Source organism: Pseudophryne corroboree, chromosome 10 (assembly GCF_028390025.1).
Source record: "Pseudophryne corroboree isolate aPseCor3 chromosome 10, aPseCor3.hap2, whole genome shotgun sequence".
In the NCBI taxonomy this organism is placed as follows: Eukaryota; Metazoa; Chordata; class Amphibia; order Anura; family Myobatrachidae; genus Pseudophryne; species Pseudophryne corroboree.
Genome location: NC_086453.1, coordinates 5,653,044 through 5,680,443, shown reverse-complemented (window position 1 = coordinate 5,680,443; position 27,400 = coordinate 5,653,044). Strand labels below are relative to the sequence as shown.

At 45.8% G+C, this 27,400-nt stretch overlaps 1 protein-coding gene and 1 pseudogene across 1 annotated transcript in view; both read left to right on the top strand.

The window, feature by feature from the left end:
* LOC134966847 (basement membrane-specific heparan sulfate proteoglycan core protein-like) overlaps positions 1-22,855 on the top strand; it is a 33,396-nt gene extending 10,541 nt beyond the window's left edge. The window contains exons 6-13 of the mRNA XM_063943891.1: positions 5,028-5,190; positions 5,569-5,666; positions 6,078-6,344; positions 6,427-6,539; positions 8,376-8,523; positions 10,690-10,806; positions 22,498-22,515; positions 22,845-22,855. Coding sequence (XP_063799961.1) covers positions 5,028-5,190; positions 5,569-5,666; positions 6,078-6,344; positions 6,427-6,539; positions 8,376-8,523; positions 10,690-10,806; positions 22,498-22,515; positions 22,845-22,855 — 935 coding nt within the window. The remainder of the gene's footprint in view (positions 1-5,027; positions 5,191-5,568; positions 5,667-6,077; positions 6,345-6,426; positions 6,540-8,375; positions 8,524-10,689; positions 10,807-22,497; positions 22,516-22,844) is intronic.
* LOC134967944 (U5 spliceosomal RNA) lies at positions 13,330-13,438 on the top strand (annotated as a pseudogene).
* Positions 22,856-27,400: the final 4,545 nt, after the last annotated feature.

The window sequence follows — 27,400 nt, the reverse complement described above, 5'->3', positions numbered from 1 at the left end:
ACAGACGCGGTGCATACTATGTGAGACCAGGGACTCACAGCATTCAGACACAGAGGCGGTGCATACTATGTGAGACCTGGGACTCACAGCATTCAGACACAGAGACTGTGCATACTATGTGAGACCAGGGACTCACAGCATTCAGACACAAAGACGGTGCATACTATGTGAGACCTGGGACTCACAGCATTCAGACACTGAGACAGTGAATACTATGTGAGACCTGGGACTCACAGCATTCAGACACTGAGACGGTGAATACTATGTGAGACCTGGGACTCACGGCATTCAGACACAGAGGCGGTGCATACTATGTGAGACCTGGGACTCACAGCATTCAGACACTGAGACGGTGAATACTATGTGAGACCTGGGACTCACGGCATTCAGACACAGAGGCGGTGCATACTATGTGAGACCTGGGACTCACAGCATTCAGACACAGAGGCGGTGCATACTATGTGAGACCAGGGACTCACAGCATTTAGACACTGAGGCGGTGCATACTATGTGAGACCAGGGACTCACAGCATTAAGACACAGAGACGGTGCATACTATGTGAGACCTGGGACTCACAGCATTCAGACACTAAGACGGTACATACTATGTGAGACCTGGGACTCACAGCATTCAGACACTGAGATGGTGAACACTATGTGAGACCTGGGACTCACGGCATTCAGACACTGAGGCGGTGCATACTATGTGAGACCTGGGACTCGCAGCATTCAGACACAGAGGCGGTGCATACTATGTGAGACCAGGGACTTGCAGCATTCAGACACAGAGATGGTGCATACTATGTGAGACCTGGTACTCACAGCATTCAGACATGGAGACGGTGCATACTATGTGAGACCAGGGACTCTCATCATTCAGACACAGAGATGGTGCATACTATGTGAGACCAGGGACTCGCAGCATTCAGACACAGAGACTGTGCATACTATGTGAGACCAGGGACTCATAGCATTCAGACACAGAGACGGTGAATACTATGTGAGACCTGGGACTCACGGCATTCAGACACAGAGGCGGTGCATACTATGTGAGACCTGGGACTCACAGCATTCAGACACAGAGGCGGTGCATACTATGTGAGACCAGGGACTCACAGCATTCAGACACAAAGACGGTGCATACTATGTGAGACCTGGGACTCACAGCATTCAGACACTGGCGGTGCATACTATGTGAGACCTGGGACTCACAGCATTCAGACACAGACGCGGTGCATACTATGTGAGACCAGGGACTCACAGCATTCAGAGACAGAGTCGGTGCATACTATGTGAGACCAGGGACTCACAGCATTCAGACACTGAGGCGGTGCATACTATGTGAGACCAGGGACTCACAGCATTAAGACACAGAGACGGTGCATACTATGTGAGACCTGGGACTCACAGCATTCAGACACTAAGACGGTACATACTATGTGAGACCATGGACTCTCATCATTCAGACACAGAGATGGTGCCTACTATGTGAGACCTGGTACTCACAGCATTCAGACACTGAGACGGTGCATACTATGTGAGACCAGGGACTCACAGCATTCAGACACAAAGACTGTGCATACTATGTGAGACCAGGGACTCTCATCATTCAGACACAGAGATGGTGCATACTATGTGAGACCTGGTACTCACAGCATTCAGACATGGAGACGGTGCATACTATGTGAGACCAGGGACTCTCATCATTCAGACACAGAGATGGTGCATACTATGTGAGACCAGGGACTCGCAGCATTCAGACACAAAGACTGTGCATACTATGTGAGACCAGGGACTCTCATCATTCAGACTCAGAGATGGTGCGTACTATGTGAGACCTGGTACTCACAGCATTCAGACACTGAGACGGTGCATACTATGTGAGACCAGGGACTCACAGCATTCAGACACAAAGACTGTGCATACTATGTGAGACCAGGGACTCTCATCATTCAGACACAGAGATGGTGCATACTATGTGAGACCTGGTACTCACAGCATTCAGACATGGAGACGGTGCATACTATGTGAGACCAGGGACTCTCATCATTCAGACACTGAGACGGTGAATACTATGTGAGACCTGGGACTCACAGCATTCAGACACTGAGACGGTGAATACTATGTGAGACCTGGGACTCACGGCATTCAGACACAGAGGCGGTGCATACTATGTGTGACCTGGGACTCACAGCATTCAGACACAGAGGCGGTGCATACTATGTGAGACCAGGGACTCACAGCATTCAGACACAGAGGCGGTGCATACTATGTGAGACCAGGGACTCACAGCATTCAGACACAAAGACGGTGCATACTATGTGAGACCTGGGACTCACAGCATTCAGACACAGGCGGTGCATACTATGTGAGACCTGGGACTCACAGCATTCAGACACAGACGCGGTGCATACTATGTGAGACCAGGGACTCACAGCATTCAGAGACAGAGTCGGTGCATACTATGTGAGACCAGGGACTCACAGCATTCAGACACTGAGGCGGTGCATACTATGTGAGACCAGGGACTCACAGCATTAAGACACAGAGACGGTGCATACTATGTGAGACCTGGGACTCACAGCATTCAGACACTAAGACGGTACATACTATGTGAGACCATGGACTCTCATCATTCAGACACAGAGATGGTGCATACTATGTGAGACCTGGTACTCACAGCATTCAGACACTGAGACTGTGCATACTATGTGAGACCAGGGACTCACAGCATTCAGACACAAAGACTGTGCATACTATGTGAGACCAGGGACTCTCATCATTCAGACACAGAGATGGTGCATACTATGTGAGACCTGGTACTCACAGCATTCAGACATGGAGACGGTGCATACTATGTGAGACCAGGGACTCTCATCATTCAGACACAGAGATGGTGCATACTATGTGAGACCAGGGACTCGCAGCATTCAGACACAAAGACTGTGCATACTATGTGAGACCAGGGACTCTCATCATTCAGACACAGAGATGGTGCGTACTATGTGAGACCTGGTACTCACAGCATTCAGACACTGAGACGGTGCATACTGTGTGAGACCAGGGACTCACAGCATTCAGACACAAAGACTGTGCATACTATGTGAGACCAGGGACTCTCATCATTCAGACACAGAGATGGTGCATACTATGTGAGACCTGGTACTCACAGCATTCAGACATGGAGACGGTGCATACTATGTGAGACCAGGGACTCTCATCATTCAGACACTGAGACGGTGAATACTATGTGAGACCTGGGACTCACAGCATTCAGACACTGAGACGGTGAATACTATGTGAGACCTGGGACTCACGGCATTCAGACACAGAGGCGGTGCATACTATGTGAGACCTGGGACTCACAGCATTCAGACACAGAGGCGGTGCATACTATGTGAGACCAGGGACTCACAGCATTCAGACACAAAGACGGTGCATACTATGTGAGACCTGGGACTCACAGCATTCAGACACAGGCGGTGCATACTATGTGAGACCTGGGACTCACAGCATTCAGACACAGACGCGGTGCATACTATGTGAGACCAGGGACTCACAGCATTCAGACACAGAGGCGGTGCATACTATGTGAGACCTGGGACTCACAGCATTCAGACACAGAGACTGTGCATACTATGTGAGACCAGGGACTCACAGCATTCAGACACAAAGACGGTGCATACTATGTGAGACCTGGGACTCACAGCATTCAGACACTGAGACGGTGAATACTATGTGAGACCTGGGACTCACAGCATTCAGACACTGAGACGGTGAATACTATGTGAGACCTGCGACTCACGGCATTCAGACACAGAGGCGGTGCATACTATGTGAGACCTGGGACTCACAGCATTCAGACACAGAGGCGGTGCATACTATGTGAGACCAGGGACTCACAGCATTCAGACACTGAGGCGGTGCATACTATGTGAGACCAGGGACTCACAGCATTAAGACACAGAGACGGTGCATACTATGTGAGACCTGGGACTCACAGCATTCAGACACTGAGATGGTGAACACTATGTGAGACCTGGGACTCACGGCATTCAGACACTGAGGCGGTGCATACTATGTGAGACCTGGGACTCGCAGCATTCAGACACAGAGGCGGTGCATACTATGTGAGACCAGGGACTTGCAGCATTCAGACACAGAGATGGTGCATACTATGTGAGACCTGGTACTCACAGCATTCAGACATGGAGACGGTGCATACTATGTGAGACCAGGGACTCTCATCATTCAGACACAGAGATGGTGCATACTATGTGAGACCAGGGACTCGCAGCATTCAGACACAGAGACTGTGCATACTATGTGAGACCAGGGACTCATAGCATTCAGACACAGAGACGGTGCATACTATGTGAGACCAGGGACTCACAGCATTCAGACACTGAGACAGTGCATACTATGTGAGACCAGGGACTCATAGCATTCAGACACAGAGACGGTGCATACTATGTGAGACCAGGGACTCACAGCATTCAGACACTGAGACAGTGCATACTATGTGAGACCTGGGACTCACAGCATTCAGACATGGAGACGGTGCATACTATGTGAGACCTGGGACTCATAGCATTCAGACACGGAGACGGTGCATACTATGTGAGACCTGGGACTCACAGCATTCAGACACTGAGATGGTGAACACTATGTGAGACCTGGGACTCACGGCATTCAGACACTGAGGCGGTGCATACTATGTGAGCCTGGGACTCATAGCATTCAGACACGGAGACGGTGCATACTATGTGAGACCAGGGACTCACCGCATTCAGACACTGAGACGGCGCATACTATGTGAGACCTGGGACTCACAGCATTCAGACACGGAGACGGCACTAGGATATGTCTGGGGATTCCCCATAATTTGGGACATCTGCAATTTTACCTTGCATGTATTTGCTGATCCGTGGCACTTTGTAGGTTGTCGCCAGACACAGCGACCTGACAGCTGGATTGGATGGCTCATTCTGTGCAATATCTAAGTGTTCATTTTCTCCTCTCTACAGCTCCGTTTTCTGTTCGCGTTTCGCCCCAGATAGACACGAAGGCAGTGAGTGGGACGGCACAATTTACCTGCACTGTGATTGGAGATCCGAGGGCCAGAATCCAGTGGGTTAAGGAAGGAGGCAATCTCCCAGCCAATCACAACATACAAGGGGCGGTACTTCGGTGAGAAGGGGTGGGGTTTTACTCAATCACACTGATGGTTCTGTGTGCGAGCCAAGCTGTATGGTGACCTGACCTTGCTCCTGAAAGGGGAATGCCATCTGCTGCGTACATGTGCCCAAGTGCCTAGGGTAAATATTACCTGTTATTCTGCACTGATCATCCTCTAACATCCAACTGAGGGACACTGAGTATACTGGGGCATACAGTCAGGGGCTTAGGCAAATGCTCGTCCCCCTTCCAGTTTGAAAAGAAGGTGTTCCTAACCATCCCCTTTCAGGAGTGCACGCTGTGTATGGTCTGGGTACCTGGTGCCAGGTAGAGGCTGATGAGTGTACACTGCAGGAGATGTGTATGTAACCCCTGACCTATTCGCTGCAGGATTCCAGATTTGGAGCTCGGGAATGAAGGAGTCTACACATGTCGTGCTGTCAGCCGCTTTGGTCAAGCTCAAGGCAGCGGAAAGCTGGTGGTCCAAGGTTGGTGTGCAAGTCCTGCAGAGATGAGGCAACGTTCTTATGTTTCTGTGACTCGGCTTATCTTACTTCTGTATTAGAGAGATTTCTTCTTCGGATTCCACAGGGCTCCACATGGAGACAATGGTCCTTTGCCGCCACCTACACCCCATTGTCACCCTGTGGACTCTATGGACTTCGAAGAAGAGAGTTAACAAAGATAAGTCTACCATAACTCTCCTTTTACCACTTGTGTTTGCCCTTGTCTAAATATCGGACGTTTCCTCCATGTAATTGTGTTTCACAGTGGTGGCGGAGGTGGATGAGTGGTTTACCTGGATCTATTATACATATTATGCAATATTTCATAGTGTGTGTTAGCATAAACCAGATCCCATATCAGCCTGTCACCAGAAACATAATTTCCCCCCATAGTGATGCCCAAAGTCAGAATTAACATCCGGACCTCCGTGCAGACCGTCCTTGCAGGGAACTCAGTGGAGTTTGAATGCCTGGCAATCGGAGACCCCAGCGCCAAGGTGACATGGAGCAAGGTCGGAAGCCGGATGCCAACCGATGTCATTATAAGTGGGGGGATGTTGAAGATTGAGCAGGTGAAGCAGTCAGACGCTGGGCAGTATCGCTGTACTGTGACCAACGACGTGGGGGAGGTGCAGTCTCACGTCATCCTCCATGTGCAGTGTAGGTACAGCTTATGGCACATGGTACCGCGCAGGTATTGGTCTGCTGTATTCTCTAACAAATCCATATCACATGTCCACAGCCGTGCCACAAATCGCTGCTCACCCAGAGATGAAGGAGATAACAAGCGGATCAACAGCTGTGTTCCCGTGTCTGGCGTCTGGATTTCCCGTACCTGAAATAACGTGGACAAAGGTACACTATGTCCAGCCACATTACACTGTGTCACTGCGACTCCTGTCCCTATATACAGGACACTCCCATAGCCCCGGTACATGTATACGTTATACACTATGTCCTATTCCAGCCACGTTACACTGTGTCACAGCGACTCCTGTCCCTATGTACAGGACACTCCCATAACCCCGGTACATGTATACGTTATACACTATGTCCTATTCCAGCCACGTTACACTGTGTCACAGCGACTCCTTTCCTATATACAGGACACTCCCATAGCCCCGGTACATGTATACGCTATACACTGTGTCCTATTCCAGCCACGTTACACTGTGTCACAGCGACTCCTTTCCTATATACAGGACACTCCCATAGCCCCGGTACATGTATACGTTATACACTGTGTCCTATTCCAGCCACGTTACACTGTGTCACAGCGACTCCTTTCCTATATACAGGACACTCCCATAGCCCCGGTACATGTATACGTTATACACTGTGTCCTATTCCAGCCACGTTACACTGTGTCACAGCGACTCCTGTCCTATGTACAGGACACTCCCATAGCCCCGGTACATGTATACGTTATACACTATGTCCTGTTCCAGCCACGTTACACTGTGTCACAGCGACTCCTGTCCCTATAAACAGGACACTCCCATAGCCCCGGTACATGTATACGTTATACACTATGTCCTATTCCAGCCACGTTACACTGTGTCACAGCGAATCCTGTCCTATGTACAGGACACTCCCATAGCCCCGGTACATGTATACATTATACACTATGTCCTATTCCAGCCACGTTACACTGTGTCACAGCGACTCCTGTCCCTATATACAGGACACTCCCATAGCCCCGGTACATGTATACGTTATACACTATGTCCTATTCCAGCCATGTTACACTGTGTCACAGCGACTCCTGTCCTATGTACAGGACACTCCCATAGCCCCGGTACATGTATACGTTATACACAGTGTCCTATTCCAGCCACGTTACACTGTGTCACAGCCACTCCTGTCCTATGTACAGGACACTCCCATAACCCCGGTACATGTATACGTTATACACAGTGTCCTATTCCAGCCACGTTACACTGTGTCACAGCGACTCCTGTCCTATGTACAGGACACTCCCATAACCCCGGTACATGTATACATTATACACTATGTCCTATTCCAGCCACGTTACACTGTGTCACAGCGACTCCTGTCCCTATGTACAGGACACTCCCATAGCCCCGGTACATGTATACGTTATACACTATGTCCTATTCCAGCCACGTTACACTGTGTCACAGCGACGCCTGTCCTATGTACAGGACACTCCCATATCCCCGGTACATGTATACGTTATACACTATGTCCTATTCCAGCCACGTTACACTGTGTCACAGCGACTCCTGTCCCTATGTACAGGACACTCCCATAGCCCCGGTACATATATACGTTATACACTATGTCCTATTCCAGCCACGTTACACTGTGTCACAGCCACTCCTGTCCCTATGTACAGGACACTCCCATAGCCCCGGTACATGTATACGTTATACACTATGTCCTATTCCAGCCATGTTACACTGTGTCACAGCGACTCCTGTCCCTATAAACTGGACACTCCCATAGCCCCGGTACATGTATACGTTATACACTATGTCCTGTGTACATGTAAATGCAGTGTTACACATCCTGTGCCCGTCCATGAAGTACAGAGTATAACATAGTGTAATCTCCCGCGTGACGTTCTGCGCGTGTGCTGGCTGTGGGGGGAGGATCTGCAGCGTTCTAGCTGTGTATATGATGTATATATACGTGATGTACTGATAACACTGGTAACATTGTCTCCAGCTGGAAGGAGATCTCCCCAATGATGCTCGAATCGAGAACAATGTTCTGACGCTACCGTCCGTGAAGCCAGAGGATGCCGGCACATACGTGTGCACCGCGGCCAACCGTCAGGGCAGAGTCACCGCCTTCTCTATGCTGAAGGTCCGAGGTGAGATCTTTGTACTGCCAATTTGTGGTGTTCTCACTTGCGTTCCTCAATCTGACCCAATGTACTGATCATCTCGCCCGTTCTGCAATACCTGGACTCCACAGGACACTGATAGGTGGACACATCTTGAAACCCGTGTTCATTGACCCGAGCTGTATCTAGGGTTTTGGTCTGAAAGGGGTAGAACTAAGGTCATCCGTTACACCAGCGCGGCCAGTAAGGTCATCCGTTACACCAGCACGGCCAGTAAGGTCATCCGTTACACCAGCACAGCCAGTAAGGTCATCCGTTACACCAGCACAGCCAGTATGGTCATCCGTTACACCAGCACAGCCAGTATGGTCATCCGTTACAGCAGCACAGCCAGTAAGGTCATCCGTTACACCAGCACAGCCAGTAAGGTCATCCGTTACACCAGCACAGCCAGTAAGGTCATCCGTTACAGCAGCACAGCCAGTAAGGTCATCCGTTACAGCAGCACAGCCAGTATGGTCATCCGTTACACCAGCACAGCCAGTATGGTCATCCGTTACACCAGCACAGCCAGTAAGGTCATCCGTTACACCAGCACAGCCAGTAAGGTCATCCGTTACACCGGCACAGCCAGTACGGTCATCCGTTACAGCAGCACAGCCAGTATGGTCATCCGTTACAGCAGCACAGCCAGTAAGGTCATCCGTTACACCAGCACAGCCAGTAAGGTCATCCGTTACACCAGCACAGCCAGTATGGTCATCCGTTACACCAGCACAGCCAGTAAGGTCAGCCGTTACACCAGCACAGCCAGTATGGTCATCCGTTACACCAGCACAGCCAGTATGGTCATCCGTTACACCAGCACAGCCAGTATGGTCATCCGTTACACCAGCACAGCCAGTAAGGTCAGCCGTTACACCAGCACAGCCAGTATGGTCATCCGTTACACCAGCACAGCCAGTAAGGTCATCCGTTACACCAGCACAGCCAGTAAGGTCATCCGTTACACCAGCACAGCCAGTATGGTCATCCGTTACACCAGCACAGCCAGTAAGGTCATCCGTTACACCAGCACAGCCACTATGGTCACCCGTTACATCAGCACAGCCAGTATGGTCATCCGTTACACCAGCACAGCCAGTAAGGTCAGCCGTTACATCAGCACAGCCAGTATGGTCATCCGTTACACCAGCACAGCCAGTATGGTCATCCGTTACACCAGCACAGCCAGTAAGGTCATCCGTTACACCAGCACAGCCAGTAAGGTCAGCCGTTACATCAGCACAGCCAGTATGGTCATCCGTTACACCAGCACAGCCAGTACGGTCATCCGTTACACCAGCACAGCCAGTACGGTCATCCGTTACACCAGCACAGCCAGTAAGGTCATCCGTTACACCAGCACAGCCAGTATGGTCATCCGTTACACCAGCACAGCCAGTATGGTCACCCGTTACACCAGCACAGCCAGTATGGTCAGCCGTTACATCAGCACGGCCAGTAAGGTCATCCGTTACACCAGCACGGCCAGTAAGGTCATCCGTTACACCAGCACGGCCAGTAAGGTCATCCGTTACACATCCGCACAGCCAGTAAGGTCATCCGTTACACCAGCACAGCCAGTATGGTCATCCGTTACACCAGCACAGCCAGTATGGTCACCCGTTACATCAGCACAGCCAGTATGGTCATCCGTTACACCAGCACAGCCAGTATGGTCATCCGTTACACCAGCACAGCCAGTATGGTCATCCGTTACACCAGCACAGCCAGTAAGGTCATCCGTTACACCAGCACAGCCAGTAAGGTCATCCGTTACACCAGCACAGCCAGTATGGTCATCCGTTACACCAGCACAGCCAGTATGGTCATCCGTTACACCAGCACAGCCAGTATGGTCATCCGTTACACCAGCACAGCCAGTATGGTCATCTGTTACACCAGCACAGCCAGTATGGTCATCCGTTACACCAGCACAGCCAGTATGGTCATCCGTTACACCAGCACAGCCAGTAAGGTCAGCCGTTACACATCCGCACAGCCAGTAAGGTCATCCGTTACACCAGCACAGCCAGTAAGGTCATCCGTTACACCAGCACAGCCAGTATGGTCATCCGTTACACCAGCACAGCCAGTATGATCAGCCTTGTTGGCTGAGACATGACTAAATCTCTATTTCTGTATTTCCAGAGAGGATTGTGCCCTATTTCACTGGGCGCCCCCAGTCCTATCTCACTCTGCCCAGCATGAAAGACGCTCACAAGAAGTTTGAGCTAAAGATCACTTTCCGCCCTGACATCGCCGATGGTAAGAGAGTCGGGACCCTGCGTTCTCCTAAGTCTTCCCCCTCTCGCCCTGCAGCATCTGACCTTTGATCCCATCTCTGGCCATACCCACCCGCATTATGTATATCATTATGGGAATACATTGGTTTCAGTTCCAGGAGTGCTCCATGTAGAGATCTAGTGATCCTGCATGTCCCTGTGTTACAGTATATCTGCTCTCTATCCTTCTCATGTCCCTGTATTACATTATATCTGCTCTCTATCCTTCTCATGTCCCTGTATTACAGTATATCTGCTCTCTATCCTTCTCATGTCCCTGTATTACAGTATATCTGCTCTCTATCCTTCTCATGTCCCTGTATTACAGTATATCTGCTCTCTATCCTTCTCATGTCCCTGTATTACAGTATATCTGCTCTCTATCCTTCTCATGTCCCTGTATTACAGTATATCTGCTCTCTATCCTTCTCATGTCCCTGTATTACATTATATCTGCTCTCTATCCTTCTCATGTCCCTGTATTACAGTATATCTGCTCTCTATCCTCCTCATGTCCCTGTATTACATTATATCTGCTCTCTATCCTTCTCATGTCCCTGTATTACAGTATATCTGCTCTCTATCCTTCTCATGTCCCTGTATTACAGTATATCTGCTCTCTATCCTTCTCATGTTCCTGTATTACATTATATCTGCTCTCTATCCTTCTCATGTCCCTGTGTTACATTATATCTGCTCTCTATCCTTCTCATGTCCCTGTATTACAGTATATCTGCTCTCTATCCTTCTCATGTCCCTGTATTACAGTATATCTGCTCTCTATCCTTCTCATGTCCCTGTATTACATTATATCTGCTCTCTATCCTTCTCATGTCCCTGTATTACATTATATCTGCTCTCTATCCTTCTCATGTCCCTGTATTACAGTATATCTGCTCTCTATCCTTCTCATGTCCCTGTATTACAGTATATCTGCTCTCTATCCTTCTCATGTCCCTGTATTACATTATATCTGCTCTCTATCCTTCTCATGTCCCTGTATTACAGTATTTCTTTTTCATCCACTAGGGGTCACTGGAGTACTCTTGGGATATGGACGGGCGCAGCCGAACAAAGGCACTGAATATTTAAATTTAGGACTCTCCACCCCTCCATATCCCCGAGTACCTCAGTGTACGACCTCAGTGTTTTTTCGGTGCTCACAGCACTAACATCGGCTTGTGGGAAGTTCCCACATTTGGTGGAAGATTTTATTAAATTTTTCATTTTTACTTTTTATTTTACTTTTTACACTTCCCTTCCCAGTTTCTAGAAAAACATGGGTCCGGGATGGTGCCGCTGCAAGGCAGCGCATGGCGTGTCGGTCCTCACAAAGAGCACCCTCACAGCCACAGGCAGCCCACTGTCTCCTGCAAAGAGCTGGACGGAGCTTACAGAAAAAGCCCCGTCACAGCCAGGAACAAGCTGGACGGAGCTTACAGAAAAAGCCCCGTCACAGCCAGGAACAAGCTGGACGGAGCTTACAGAAAGAAGCCCCGTCACAGCCAGGAAGAAAGCCCCGTCACAAAGCTGGACGGAGCTTACAGACATGCGGCACGACGAGTAAGGTATGGTGGGGTGTCAGGGCGGTCAGCTCACGCTGCCGCCCTGCTGTGTGGGGAAAGTGCTCCTTTACGATGATACATATACCCGCCGCTGCTTACAGGTGCCGCCGCTGATCCGCTGTACGAGGCCGCCCTAGCCAGCCACTCTACGCTGCCGCTATCTAGGGGACACAGCTCGGAGCGGCCGCACGTCACTCAGAGACGCCGGCCGCTCTTCCAGCGCTGATTACCCGGCCACCGCACGCCGCTGATTACCCGGCCACTGCTGTACGAGAGGCGCCGCCCGCTCTTCCGGACGGCTCCCCGGCGCTATACACAGCGCTCCCCTGCTTCCGCTAGGATCCCTGCACCCGCTCCCGTCCGCTGCAGGTACATGGGGGAGAAGCTACCTCACAAGCAGCGCAGCTGCAGGGGGGGTGAGGGGGAGTAAATGCCCATAGCAGCAGCACCATATAGCAAGGCTGCATGGGTTAAGAAGTACATAGGCTGTTCAGCTTTTTTAAACAGGCAGTTAGTTATAGGCTATCAGTGTCATAACCTAAACTATGTTTCTAACTGTAAGCATGGCAGTCATTTTTAACCAGTTTTTCTGCTAAGGCTGCCATATAATGTTAATACAAAATTCACTGCAGGCAGTGTTTATATTAACTGGAAGGCATGTATTGTAAATTGCATGGCATGGGGGCCATTTTAATCATTACTGTGTCTTCCAGTTTATAATTCCAGAACATTCCGGCCATACACCTCTACTCCACAAGGAGGCGCAGGGGTGTTCGTGGGAATTTTGGTTCAGGTTTCACATAAGTTAGCCATGTAAACTGTATTTCCACATAATTCTGGAACATTCCTGCCCTACATCTCTAAGCCACCAGAGGCGCAGGGGTGTTAGTGGGAATTTGGTTCGGGTTTCATGCCCATGTGAACTGCTTTTCACATAAAGAATACTCTGGTTTCTCTTCACATCGAATAAATCTTTCGCTTTTTACTAAAGATTTCAGTAGAGAGAAACAACCATGAGTTTCATATAAATAAAATATGCTGTTCAGCAATAACATATATATATATGACACATAATAACTTCATATATATATGACACATAATAACTTCAATAAGTCGTGCAGGTGTCTGTCTGTTGCCTATTGTGGTGTCTGTTTACATAGCGAGTAAGGCTCTAGCGCAGACTAAAAATAATTTTAAAAATCCTATGTTAAGCATTGGCAATTCACATTAAAAGAGCGGTAACATCGGAGTCTCGGAAGTTACTCCGCCAGCTCTAACAAAAGACAGTCTTTCCAAAGGGCCAATTTCCCTTTGGGTACCAGAGTGTTTATTTGACTGGTCTTATAATTTAATGCCCGATTCTATGTCAAATCTCACACCGATAACTACGAGTGAGAAGGGTACATTAGTCCAGCACTCAGATAGTGCGGGGGTTTGTTGACAACCATACATAATCGTTTCCAAAATGACGCGATCCGCCATTGGTAAATGCGTCTCTGTCAAACATTATAAAAACCCAGGATACATTTGGGACACTAGACTCTATGTATGAAACAATGACGATCACTGTTAAAAGAAGCTGCAGAGTATATCTGTAAAGCTTCTGCTAACGCCGGTTACTTTCATCGTCGCTAGTTTAAGCGCGACAAGGCCAGAGCTTGTTTGCTCCTAAATTTGATATTCAGCCATTACCGCATCCAGTATCAGAACGCAAATACTTGTACCGGCGTTCAATCCCTTTAGACTTCAGTTTTTTCCAAGCGGTGGTACAAAACAGTCACGCCTTGTAACGACAGGACGCTACAGTCAGCAAGCCAGTGGTTTGATGACCTCTTTTCCAATTGTGGAAGCGCGTCTTTACATGTTACATTTGCGGGGTTTCCAGACTTCAACTCAAGACTGCCTCTGTCGAACGGTTTGGCAGGTTGCCATTTAGTCTCTGCTGGTTTTCAGCTGTCTTTATAATCCAGGCAGTAGTACACCAACAGAGTCAGGGTTACTTATTCCTCTCTGTTTGAAAAAACCAAACAGCTCCGTCGCAATCTCAATCAGCAAGTCATTTACTGCAGTGGGAAAATGGATTTTCTCATGTTAGTGTTTGCTTATTGGAGCCACAAAATGGCATAATTGCACTTGATCTTCACAATGCGTATTTACCCATTCCGGTTTGTTCATCACAGGTTCTAGCGTTTGCAAATCGCCACAACCATTAACCATTTCAGGTCTACCGTTTCTTATCGCCTCGGGTATTTACCAAAGTGATGTTGGTGATGATAGCTCATCTCACATAAGAACTCTGTCTCAACAGAGTTTCTTTATCTTAGATGATCTGCTCATAAGAACTCTGTCTCAACAAAGTTCCTCTAATTTGCGCTACTAATGTATACTGCGGTGGCAGATCAAGTTCAAAAACAATCGCATCTAATTCCGTCTAAACGATGTCAATTCCTAGGTAAGATTATAAATACGGTAAATCAAAGACATTTACCTACTACACCAGTAAGAACAAATGTACATCTAGTAATTAGTGCAAAACACGCACACTAGCGGTACATTGGTGTATTCACCTGTTAAGAATAATGATGTGTTTCAAAGCGATTTAGTTCACCGCCCTTCACTCGCGTTTCCCACAGAGGGGCGAGGGTGTATATACTCTGGACGAGAGTCGCAGAGGTTCAGGAGTTGTAGTTAAAAAAGATCAGCGACAAAGGTTCTAAAACGGATTACGACAGATTGCTGTCGATAAATGTCCTGGAACTCCGTGCATTTTACAATGCACTACATACTTCGCTTTCAGTCTGACCAGGGGCAGTCAGACAACGCAACGGCAGTTGCATACACAACAACCAGAGAGAACCAAAAAGCCGCATGGCAATGCGGCAGGTAACTCGAATCCTCAATTGCTCAGAACACCATTATGTGGAAATGTCAACGAGGTTCATTCCGTGAGTGGACATCTGTTACACAGATGATCTCACCCGTCAGGATTTAGATCCTGAAAACTGGACATTAAATCCACAGGTGTTTCATATGTGAGTCCACAGAAGGGGGTTACCCTCTTGTATACATGATGGCATCTCGCCACAATTACAAAAGCTCAGTATATGTAACAAGGGCAGTGGCGGTGGAGTCTCTCACATTCATGTGGTCATTCAGCATCGTGTATCTGGCTCCACCATTTTTCCGCTGCTCTCTCCGTTGCCAAAACGGATCATAAGACAGTTGTCACAGTCATACTAGTGATATCTCATGGGTTTCGGAGAGCTTGCTTCTCGAATCTCCAAGGAATACTTGCACATGATATTGGCCCGATCATAATACGTCCAACCTGTTACAACAGGGAACGTTCTGTTACCCATAGTTACCTATGTACCTATTACCTATGTACCGCAGCTGCGGTTGACGGGGTGAGGGTTCAGACCTCCCTCTTAAGAAATAGGGCATTACAGTATCGGTTATACCAACCATGTTACGAGCTAGTAAGCCGCTTAAGGCAGCTCATTATTACAAAATTTCGTGTGCTTACATAGGTGGTAAAGCTCGGAAGTTTCCGACATCATCCTTCAAGTTACCCGTATTCTGTTAAACGGGGTGAGATGGAAAACTGCGTTTATCTGCACTGAGGGTGCAGGTATCTGTGTGGTAAACTTATTTTCAAAGACGTTTGAATCTATTGCGTCTGTACACACCTTTCTACAAGGTGTCATCAAAGTTCAGACTCCATTTATCCCATCTACAGCGCCAGGTGACTTGAGGTTGGGTTCAGATTTCTTACAGTTTCATATTTTGAACCCTTACAACAAATGGGGATTAAGTTTCTCACTTTGGAAAACATTTTTCTTCTAGCCTTGGCTTCGGCAAGGGTTTTGTTTTCATATTTGGGTGCCTTGTATTCCAAGCCACCGTATTTGAGTTTTCTCATGACAAAGCAGATCTTCGGACGAATTCCGCTTTCGTATTCTTCACATCAATATACCAATAGTGGTTCCTGTGTGGACAGCACATTCTAGAATTCTGAATGTGGTACACGCATTACGCGTTTATATATGTCCCGAACGTCTACAGTACGTGATACGGATACGTTGTTTGTTCTCGATGATGCTGCCAACTGGAGTTAGCCAGTTTCTCAGCAGACATTATCCAGTTGGATAATAATGACTACAAGTCAGGCTTACTTTAAGGCTAAGTTACAATCGCCTACGTCAGTAATAGCTCATCCCACAGGTTCTGTGGGAATGTCAGACCCAGCGGGTCGTGGAGCGTCTACGACGCGGCTACATAGCCTTCAGTGCACCACGTTTGTGCACGTTTACACTTTATGAATGGTGGCAGCATCAGCATCTAGCTTTGGCTGCCTACTGTTACAAGTATCAAACAGCTCTCCCGCCCACGAGGGAAGCTTTGGTACGTCCCAAGAGTACTCCAGTGACCCCTAGTGGATGAAAAAGAAAATAGGATTTTGGTACTTACCAGGTAAATCCTTTTCTTTGAATCCATAGGGGGCACTGGACGCCCACCCAGAGCAGTTTTACCTAGGTTGTTTTAAGCTCAAAGGAGCTTATGGTAACACATTTTCACCGATTGGTTCAAATGATAAAGTTCTATCGGTTATGGTGTCAACTGTTTAGATGACAGTAAAGTTATGGGTCAACTTTGTTGTTGTCCGTTATGTTATAGGAATTCTCCATTGTCAACCTCTCTATATAGTTCCTGTTCGCTCAGTAAAAAACACTGAGGTCGTACACTGAGGTACTCGGGGATATGGAGGGGTGGAGAGTCCTAAATTTAAATATTCAGTGCCTTTGTTCGGCTGCGCCCGTCCATATCCCAAGAGTACTCCAGTGCCCCCTATGGATTCAAAGAAAAGGATTTACCTGGTAAGTACCAAAATCCTATTATCTGCTCTCTATCCTTCTCATGTCCCTGTATTACATTATATCTGCTCTCTATCCTTCTCATGTCCCTGTATTACAGTATATCTGCTCTCTATCCTTCTCATGTCCCTGTATTACATTATATCTGCTCTCTATCCTTCTCATGTCCCTGTATTACATTATATCTGCTCTCTATCCTTCTCATGTCCCTGTATTACAGTATATCTGCTCTCTATCCTTCTCATGTCCCTGTATTACAGTATATCTGCTCTCTATCCTTCTCATGTCCCTGTATTACAGTATATCTGCTCTCTATCCTTCTCATGTCCCTGTATTACATTATATCTGCTCTCTATCCTTCTCATGTCCCTGTATTACATTATATCTGCTCTCTATCCTTCTCATGTCCCTGTATTACATTATATCTGCTCTCTATCCTTCTCATGTCCCTGTATTACATTATATCTGCTCTCTATCCTTCTCATGTCCCTGTATTACAGTATATCTGCTCTCTATCCTTCTCATGTCCCTGTATTACATTATATCTGCTCTCTATCCTTCTCATGTCCCTGTATTACATTATATCTGCTCTCTATCCTTCTCATGTCCCTGTATTACAGTATATCTGCTCTCTATCCTTCTCATGTCCCTGTATTACATTATATCTGCTCTCTATCCTTCTCATGTCCCTGTATTACAGTATATCTGCTCTCTATCCTTCTCATGTCCCTGTATTACATTATATCTGCTCTCTATCCTTCTCATGTCCCTGTATTACATTATATCTGCTCTCTATCCTTCTCATGTCCCTGTATTACAGTATATCTGCTCTCTATCCTTCTCATGTCCCTGTATTACAGTATATCTGCTCTCTATCCTTCTCATGTCCCTGTATTACAGTATATCTGCTCTCTATCCTTCTCATGTCCCTGTATTACAGTATATCTGCTCTCTATCCTTCTCATGTCCCTGTATTACAGTATATCTGCTCTCTATCCTTCTCATGTCCCTGTATTACAGTATATCTGATCTCTATCCTTCTCATGTCCCTGTATTACAGTATATCTGCTCTCTATCCTTCTCATGTCCCTGTATTACAGTATATCTGCTCTCTATCCTTCTCATGTCCCTATATTACAGTATATCTGCTCTCTATCCTTCTCATGTCCCTGTATTACAGTATATCTGCTCTCTATCCTTCTCATGTCCCTGTATTACAGTATATCTGCTCTCTATCCTTCTCATGTCCCTGTATTACAGTATATCTGCTCTCTATCCTTCTCATGTCCCTGTATTACAGTATATCTGCTCTCTATCCTTCTCATGTCCCTGTATTACATTATATCTGCTCTCTATCCTTCTCATGTCCCTGTATTACATTATATCTGCTCTCTATCCTTCTCATGTCCCTGTATTACATTATATCTGCTCTCTATCCTTCTCATGTCCCTGTATTACAGTATATCTGCTCTCTATCCTTCTCATGTCCCTGTATTACAGTATATCTGCTCTCTATCCTTCTCATGTCCCTGTATTACAGTATATCTGCTCTCTATCCTTCTCATGTCCCTGTATTACATTATATCTGCTCTCTATCCTTCTCATGTCCCTGTATTACTGTATATCTGCTCTCTATCCTTCTCATGTCCCTGTATTACAGTATATCTGCTCTCTATCCTTCTCATGTCCCTGTATTACAGTATATCTGCTCTCTATCCTTCTCATGTCCCTGTATTACAGTATATCTGCTCTCTATCCTTCTCATGTCCCTGTATTACAGTATATCTGCTCTCTATCCTTCTCATGTCCCTGTATTACATTATATCTGCTCTCTATCCTTCTCATGTCCCTGTATTACATTATATCTGCTCTCTATCCTTCTCATGTCCCTGTATTACATTATATCTGCTCTCTATCCTTCTCATGTCCCTGTATTACAGTATATCTGCTCTCTATCCTTCTCAAGTCCCTGTATTACAGTATATCTGCTCTCTATCCTTCTCATGTCCCTGTATTACATTATATCTGCTCTCTATCCTTCTCATGTCCCTGTATTACAGTATATCTGCTCTCTATCCTTCTCATGTCCCTGTATTACAGTATATCTGCTCTCTATCCTTCTCATGTCCCTGTATTACAGTATATCTGCTCTCTATCCTTCTCATGTCCCTGTATTACAGTATATCTGCTCTCTATCCTTCTCGTGTCCCTGTATTACATTATATCTGCTCTCTATCCTTCTCGTGTCCCTGTATTACAGTATATCTGCTCTCTATCCTTCTCATGTCCCTGTTTTACATTATATCTGCTCTCTATCCTTCTCATGTCCCTGTTTTACATTATATCTGCTCTCTATCCTTCTCATGTCCCTGTATTACAGTATATCTGCTCTCTATCCTTCTCATGTCCCTGTATTACAGTATATCTGCTCTCTATCCTTCTCATGTCCCTGTATTACATTATATCTGCTCTCTATCCTTCTCATGTCCCTGTATTACAGTATATCTGCTCTCTATCCTTCTCATGTCCCTGTATTACAGTATATCTGCTCTCTATCCTTCTCATGTCCCTGTATTACATTATATCTGCTCTCTATCCTTCTCATGTCCCTGTATTACATTATATCTGCTCTCTATCCTTCTCATGTCCCTGTATTACAGTATATCTGCTCTCTATCCTTCTCATGTCCCTGTATTACAGTATATCTGCTCTCTATCCTTCTCATGTCCCTGTATTACAGTATATCTGCTCTCTATCCTTCTCATGTCCCTGTATTACAGTATATCTGCTCTCTATCCTTCTCATGTCCCTGTATTACAGTATATCTGCTCTCTATCCTTCTCATGTCCCTGTATTACATTATATCTGCTCTCTATCCTTCTCATGTCCCTGTGTTACATTATATCTACTCTCTATCCTTCTCATGTCCCTGTGTTACAGTATATCTGCTCTCTATACTTCTCATGTCCCTGTATTACAGTATATCTGCTCTCTATCCTTCTCATGTCCCTGTATTACAGTATATCTGCTCTCTATACTTCTCATGTCCCTGTATTACAGTATATCTGCTCTCTATCCTTCTCATGTCCATGTATTACAGTATATCTGCTCTCTATCCTTCTCATGTCCCTGTATTACATTATATCTGCTCTCTATCCTTCTCATGTCCCTGTATTACAGTATATCTGCTCTCTATCCTTCTCATGTCCCTGTATTACAGTATATCTGCTCTCTATCCTTCTCATGTCCCTGTATTACATTATATCTGCTCTCTATCCTTCTCATGTCCCTGTTTTACATTATATCTGCTCTCTATCCTTCTCATGTCCCTGTTTTACATTATATCTGCTCTCTATCCTTCTCATGTCCCTGTATTACAGTATATCTGCTCTCTATCCTTCTCATGTCCCTGTATTACAGTATATCTGCTCTCTATCCTTCTCATGTCCCTGTATTACATTATATCTGCTCTCTATCCTTCTCATGTCCCTGTATTACAGTATATCTGCTCTCTATCCTTCTCATGTCCCTGTATTACAGTATATCTGCTCTCTATCCTTCTCATGTCCCTGTATTACATTATATCTGCTCTCTATCCTTCTCATGTCCCTGTGTTACATTATATCTACTCTCTATCCTTCTCATGTCCCTGTATTACAGTATATCTGCTCTCTATACTTCTCATGTCCCTGTATTACAGTATATCTGCTCTCTATCCTTCTCATGTCCCTGTATTACATTATATCTGCTCTCTATCCTTCTCATGTCCCTGTATTACAGTATATCTGCTCTCTATCCTTCTCATGTCCCTGTATTACAGTATATCTGCTCTCTATCCTTCTCATGTCCCTGTATTACATTATATCTGCTCTCTATCCTTCTCATGTCCCTGTATTACATTATATCTGCCCTCTATCCTTCTCATGTCCCTGTATTACAGTATATCTGCTCTCTATCCTTCTCATGTCCCTGTATTACATTATATCTGCTCTCTATCCTTCTCGTGTCCCTGTATTACAGTATATCTGCTCTCTATCCTTCTCGTGTCCCTGTATTACAGTATATCTGCTCTCTATCCTTCTCGTGTCCCTGTATTACAGTATATCTGCTCTCTATCCTTCTCGTGTCCCTGTATTACATTATATCTGCTCTCTATCCTTCTCGTGTCCCTGTATTACATTATATCTGCTCTCTATCCTTCTCGTGTCCCTGTATTACAGTATATCTGCTCTCTATCCTTCTCGTGTCCCTGTATTACATTATATCTGCTCTCTATCCTTCTCGTGTCCCTGTATTACATTATATCTGCTCTCTATCCTTCTCGTGTCCCTGTATTACAGTATATCTGCTCTCTATCCTTCTCATGTCCCTGTATTACATTATATCTGCTCTCTATCCTTCTCATGTCCCTGTATTACATTATATCTGCTCTCTATCCTTCTCATGTCCCTGTATTACAGTATATCTGCTCTCTATCCTTCTCATGTCCCTGTATTACAGTATATCTGCTCTCTATCCTTCTCATGTCCCTGTATTACAGTATATCTGCTCTCTATCCTTCTCATGTCCCTGTATTACAGTATATCTGCTCTCTATCCTTCTCATGTCCCTGTATTACAGTATATCTGCTCTCTATCCTTCTCATGTCCCTGTATTACAGTATATCTGCTCTCTATCCTTCTCATGTCCCTGTATTACAGTATATCTGCTCTCTATCCTTCTCATGTCCCTGTATTACATTATATCTGCTCTCTATCCTTCTCATGTCCCTGTATTACAGTATATCTGCTCTCTATCCTTCTCATGTCCCTGTATTACATTATATCTGCTCTCTATACTTCTCATGTCCCTGTATTACTGTATATCTGCTCTCTATCCTTCTCATGTCCCTGTATTACAGTATATCTGCTCTCTATCCTTCTCATGTCCCTGTATTACATTATATCTGCTCTCTATACTTCTCATGTCCCTGTATTACTGTATATCTGCTCTCTATCCTTCTCATGTCCCTGTATTACAGTATATCTGCTCTCTATCCTTCTCATGTCCCTGTATTACAGTATATCTGCTCTCTATCCTTCTCATGTCCCTGTATTACAGTATATCTGCTCTCTATCCTTCTCATGTCCCGGGAATATCAGCATACTGCACTGTGTACTCAGTTCCCCCCCCCCCCCCCCCCCTCTCTGCTACCTTCTTACCTCTGACTATTTGCCCCCTCCTTCCTCTCTATAGCTCTGGTTCTGTACTCCGGTAAGTGCCCTCTCTCCTTGCATGTCCTTCCTCCTGATTGCAGACCCCGGGGAAGGGTTCCTCCAGCAATGCAGCCTACTCCCCAACGTGTGCCGCTCATTGTACCCCATTATATGACACAGCTGCATCCAGTGCAGATATCTGTCTCCTCCAGTGTCTTCCACTGGAACTAAACTCAGCCAGGCTCCCGCTGTGTTTAATGTCATGCAGGGTGTGTAGCATTGTAACCCCAGCTGGCTGTGTGTGCAGTGTTCCCCAGTCTAATTACTGCTCCCCGGTGTGTGCATTGTCATGTGTTGTACACTGTGTGTGCCAGCTTGTTCATTCAGGCTCCACGTAATCACTGATTCCTCTAATGTGCATCCTGCAGTGTCTGTGTAAGTGCAGTGGCACCACCTCTATTACCCAGCGTCATCAGATCCTGAGAGGCACTTACAGGCTAACTGCCTATAAGCTGCTGTCAGTCTCCTGATCAGTATAACTCTGTGTAATGTCAAATAGTAATGCTGGTGTGAGCCTCCTGCTCAGTGTGACTCTGTATAATGTATTATAATAATGCTGGTGTGAGCCTCCTGCTAGGTGTGACTCTGTATAATGTATTATAGGAATGCTGGTGTGAGCCTCCTGCTAGGTGTGACTCTGTATAATGTATTATAGGAATGCTGGTGTGAGCCTCCTACTCAGCGTGACTCTGTGTAATGTATTATAGGAATGCTGGTGTGAGTCTCCTGCTCAGCGTGACTCTGTATAATGTATTATAGGAATGCTAGTGTGACTGTATAATGTACTATATGAATGCTGGTGTGAGTCTCCTGCTCAGCGTGACTCTGTATAATGTATTATAGGAATGCTGGTGTGAGTCTCCTGCTCAGCGTGACTCTGTATAATGTATTATAGGAATGCTGGTGTGACTGTATAATGTACTATATGAATGCTGGTGTGAGTCTCCTGCTCAGCGTGACTCTGTATAATGTATTATAGGAATGCTGGTGTTAGTCTCCTGCTCAGCGTGACTCTGTATAATGTATTATAGTAATGCTGGTGTGACTGTATAATGTACTATATGAATGCTGGTGTGAGTCTCCTGCTCAGCGTGACTCTGTATAATGTATTATAGGAATGCTGGTGTGAGCCTCCTGCTCAGTGTGACTCTGTATAATGTATTATAATAATGCTGGTGTGAGCCTCCTGCTAGGTGTGACTCTGTATAATGTATTATAGGAATGCTGGTGTGAGCCTCCTACTCAGCGTGACTCTGTGTAATGTATTATAGGAATGCTGGTGTGAGTCTCCTTCTCAGCGTGACTCTGTATAATGTATTATAGTAATGCTGGTGTGACTGTATAATGTACTATATGAATGCTGGTGTGAGTCTCCTGCTCAGCGTGACTCTGTATAATGTATTATAGGAATGCTGGTGTGAGTCTCCTGCTCAGCGTGACTCTGTATAATGTATTATAGTAATGCTGGTGTGACTGTATAATGTACTATATGAATGCTGGTGTGAGTCTCCTGCTCAGCGTGACTCTGTATAATGTATTATAGGAATGTTGGTGTGAGTCTCCTACTCAGCGTGACTCTGTGTAATGTATTATAGGAATGTTGGTGTGAGTCTCCTGCTCAGCGTGACTCTATATAATGTATTATAGGAATGTTGGTGTGAGTCTCCTACTCAGCGTGACTCTGTGTAATGTATTATAGGAATGTTGGTGTGAGTCTCCTGCTCAGCGTGACTCTGTAATGTATTATAGGAATGCTGGTGTGAGTCTCCTGCTCGGTGTGACTCTGTATAATGTATTATAGGAATGCTGGTGTGAGTCTCCTGCTCAGTGTGACTCTGTGTAATGTATTATAGGAATGCTGGTGAGAGTCTCCTGCTCAGTGTGACTCTGTATAATGTATTATAGGAATGTTGGTGTGCGCCTCCTGCTCAGTGTGACTCTGTATAATGTATTATAGGAATGTTGGTGTGAGTCTCCTGCTCAGTGTGACTCTGTGTAATGTATTATAGGAATGCTGGTGTGAGTCTCCTGCTCAGTGTCACTCTGTGTAATGTATTGTAGGAATGCTGGTGTGAGTCTCCTGCTCAGCGTCACTCTGTATAATGTATTATAGGAATGTTGGTGTGAGTCTCCTGCTCAGCGTGACTCTGTATAATGTATTATAGGAATGCTGGTGTGAGCCTCCTACTTAGCGTGACTCTGTGTAATGTATTATAGGAATGTTGGCGTGCGCCTCCTGCTCAGCGTGACTCTGTATAATGTACTATAGGAATGTTGGTGTGAGTCTCCTGCTCAGCGTGACCCTGTATAATGTATTATAGGAATGTTGGCGTGAGTCTTCTGCTCAGCGTGACCCTGTATAATGTGTGATAGTAATGCTGGTGTGAGCCTCCTGCTCAGTGTGACTCTGTATAATGTATTTTAGGAATGTTGGTGTGAGTCTCTTGCTCAGCGTGACTCTGTATAATGTATTATAGTAATGCTGGTGTGACTATAATGTACTATAGGAATGCTGGTGTGAGTCTCCTGCTCAGCGTTTCTCTGTATAAGGTATTATAGTAATGCTGGTGTGACTGTATAATGTACTATAGGAATGCTGGCGTGAGTCTCCTGCTCAGTGTGACTCTGTATAATGTATTATAGGAATGTTGGTGTGAGTCTCCTGCTCAGCGTGACTCTGTAATGTATTATAGGAATGCTGGTGTGAGTCTCCTGCTCAGTGTAACTCTGTGTAATGTATTATAGGAATGCTGGTGTGAGTCTCCTGCTCAGTGTGCCTCTGTATAATGTATTATAGGAATGCTGGTGTGAGTCTCCTGCTCAGTGTGCCTCTGTATAATGTATTATAGGAATGTTGGTGTGAGTCTCTTGCTCAGCATGACTCTGTATGATGCATTATAGGAATGTTGGTGTGAGTCTCCTTCTCAGCATGACTCTGTATAATGCATTACAGGAATGTTGGTGTGAGTCTCCTCAGCGTGGCTCTGTATAATGTACTATAGGAATGTTGGTGTGAGTCTCCTGCTCAGCGTGACCCTGTATAATGTATTATAGGAATGTTGGTGTGAGTCTTCTGCTCAGCGTGCCCCTGTATAATGTATGATAGTAATGCTGGTGTGAGCCTCCTGCTCAGTGTGACTCTGTATAATGTATTATAGGAATGTTGGTGTGAGTCTCCTGCTCAGCGTGACTCTGTAATGTATTATAGGAATGCTGGTGTGAGTCTCCTGCTCAGTGTAACTCTGTGTAATGTATTATAGGAATGCTGGTGTGAGTCTCCTGCTCAGTGTGCCTCTGTATAATGTATTATAGGAATGCTGGTGTGAGTCTCCTGCTCAGTGTGCCTCTGTATAATGTATTATAGGAATGTTGGTGTGAGTCTCTTGCTCAGCATGACTCTGTATGATGCATTATAGGAATGTTGGTGTGAGTCTCCTTCTCAGCATGACTCTGTATAATGCATTACAGGAATGTTGGTGTGAGTCTCCTTCTCAGCGTGGCTCTGTATAATGTACTATAGGAATGTTGGTGTGAGTCTCCTGCTCAGCGTGACCCTGTATAATATATTATAGGAATGTTGGTGTGAGTCTTCTGCTCAGCGTGCCCCTGTATAATGTATGATAGTAATGCTGGTGTGAGCCTCCTGCTCAGTGTGACTCTGTATAATGTATTATAGGAATGTTGGTGTGAGTCTCTTGCTCAGCGTGACTCTGTATAATGTATTATAGTAATGCTGGTGTGACTGTATAATGTACTATAGGAATGCTGGTGTTAGTCTCCTGCTCAGCGTGACTCTGTATAATGTATTATAGTAATGCTGGTGTGACTGTATAATGTACTATAGGAATGCTGGTGTGAGTCTCCTGCTCAGCGTGACTCTGTATAATGTATTATAGTAATGCTGGTGTGACTGTATAATGTACTATAGGAATGTTGGTGTGAGTCTCCTGCTCAGCGTGACTCTGTGTAATGTTTTCTAGGAATGTTGGTGTGAGTCTCCTGCTCAGCGTGACTCTGTGTAATGTTTTCTAGGAATGTTGGTGTGAGTCTCCTCAGCGTGACTCTGTGTAATGTTTTCTAGGAATGTTGGTGTGAGTCTCCTGCTCAGCGTGACTCTATATAATGTATTATAGGAATGCTGGTGTGAGTCTCCTGCTCAGCGTGACTCTGTATAATGTATTATAGTAATGCTGGTGTGACTGTATAATGTACTATAGGAATGCTGGTGTTAGTCTCCTGCTCAGCGTGACTCTGTATAATGTATTATAGTAATGCTGGTGTGACTGTATAATGTACTATAGGAATGCTGGTGTGAGTCTCCTGCTCAGCGTGACTCTGTATAATGTATTATAGTAATGCTGGTGTGACTGTATAATGTACTATAGGAATGTTGGTGTGAGTCTCCTGCTCAGCGTGACTCTGTGTAATGTATTATAGGAATGTTGGTGTGAGTCTCCTGCTCAGCGTGACTCTGTATAATGTATTATAGGAATGTTGGTGTGAGTCTCCTGCTCAGCGTGACTGTATAATGTATTATAGGAATGTTGGTGTGAGTCTCCTGCTCAGCGTGACTCTATATAATGTATTATAGGAATGCTGGTGTGAGTCTCCTGCTCAGCGTGACTGTATAATGTATTATAGGAATGTTGGTGTGAGTCTCCTGCTCAGCGTGACTGTATAATGTATTATAGGAATGTTGGTGTGAGTCTCCTGCTCAGCGTGACTCTGTGTAATGTATTATAGGAATGTTGGTGTGAGTCTCCTGCTCAGCGTGACTCTGTATAATGTATTATAGGAATGTTGGTGTGAGTCTCCTGCTCAGCGTGACTGTATAATGTATTATAGGAATGTTGGTGTGAGTCTCCTGCTCAGCGTGACTCTAT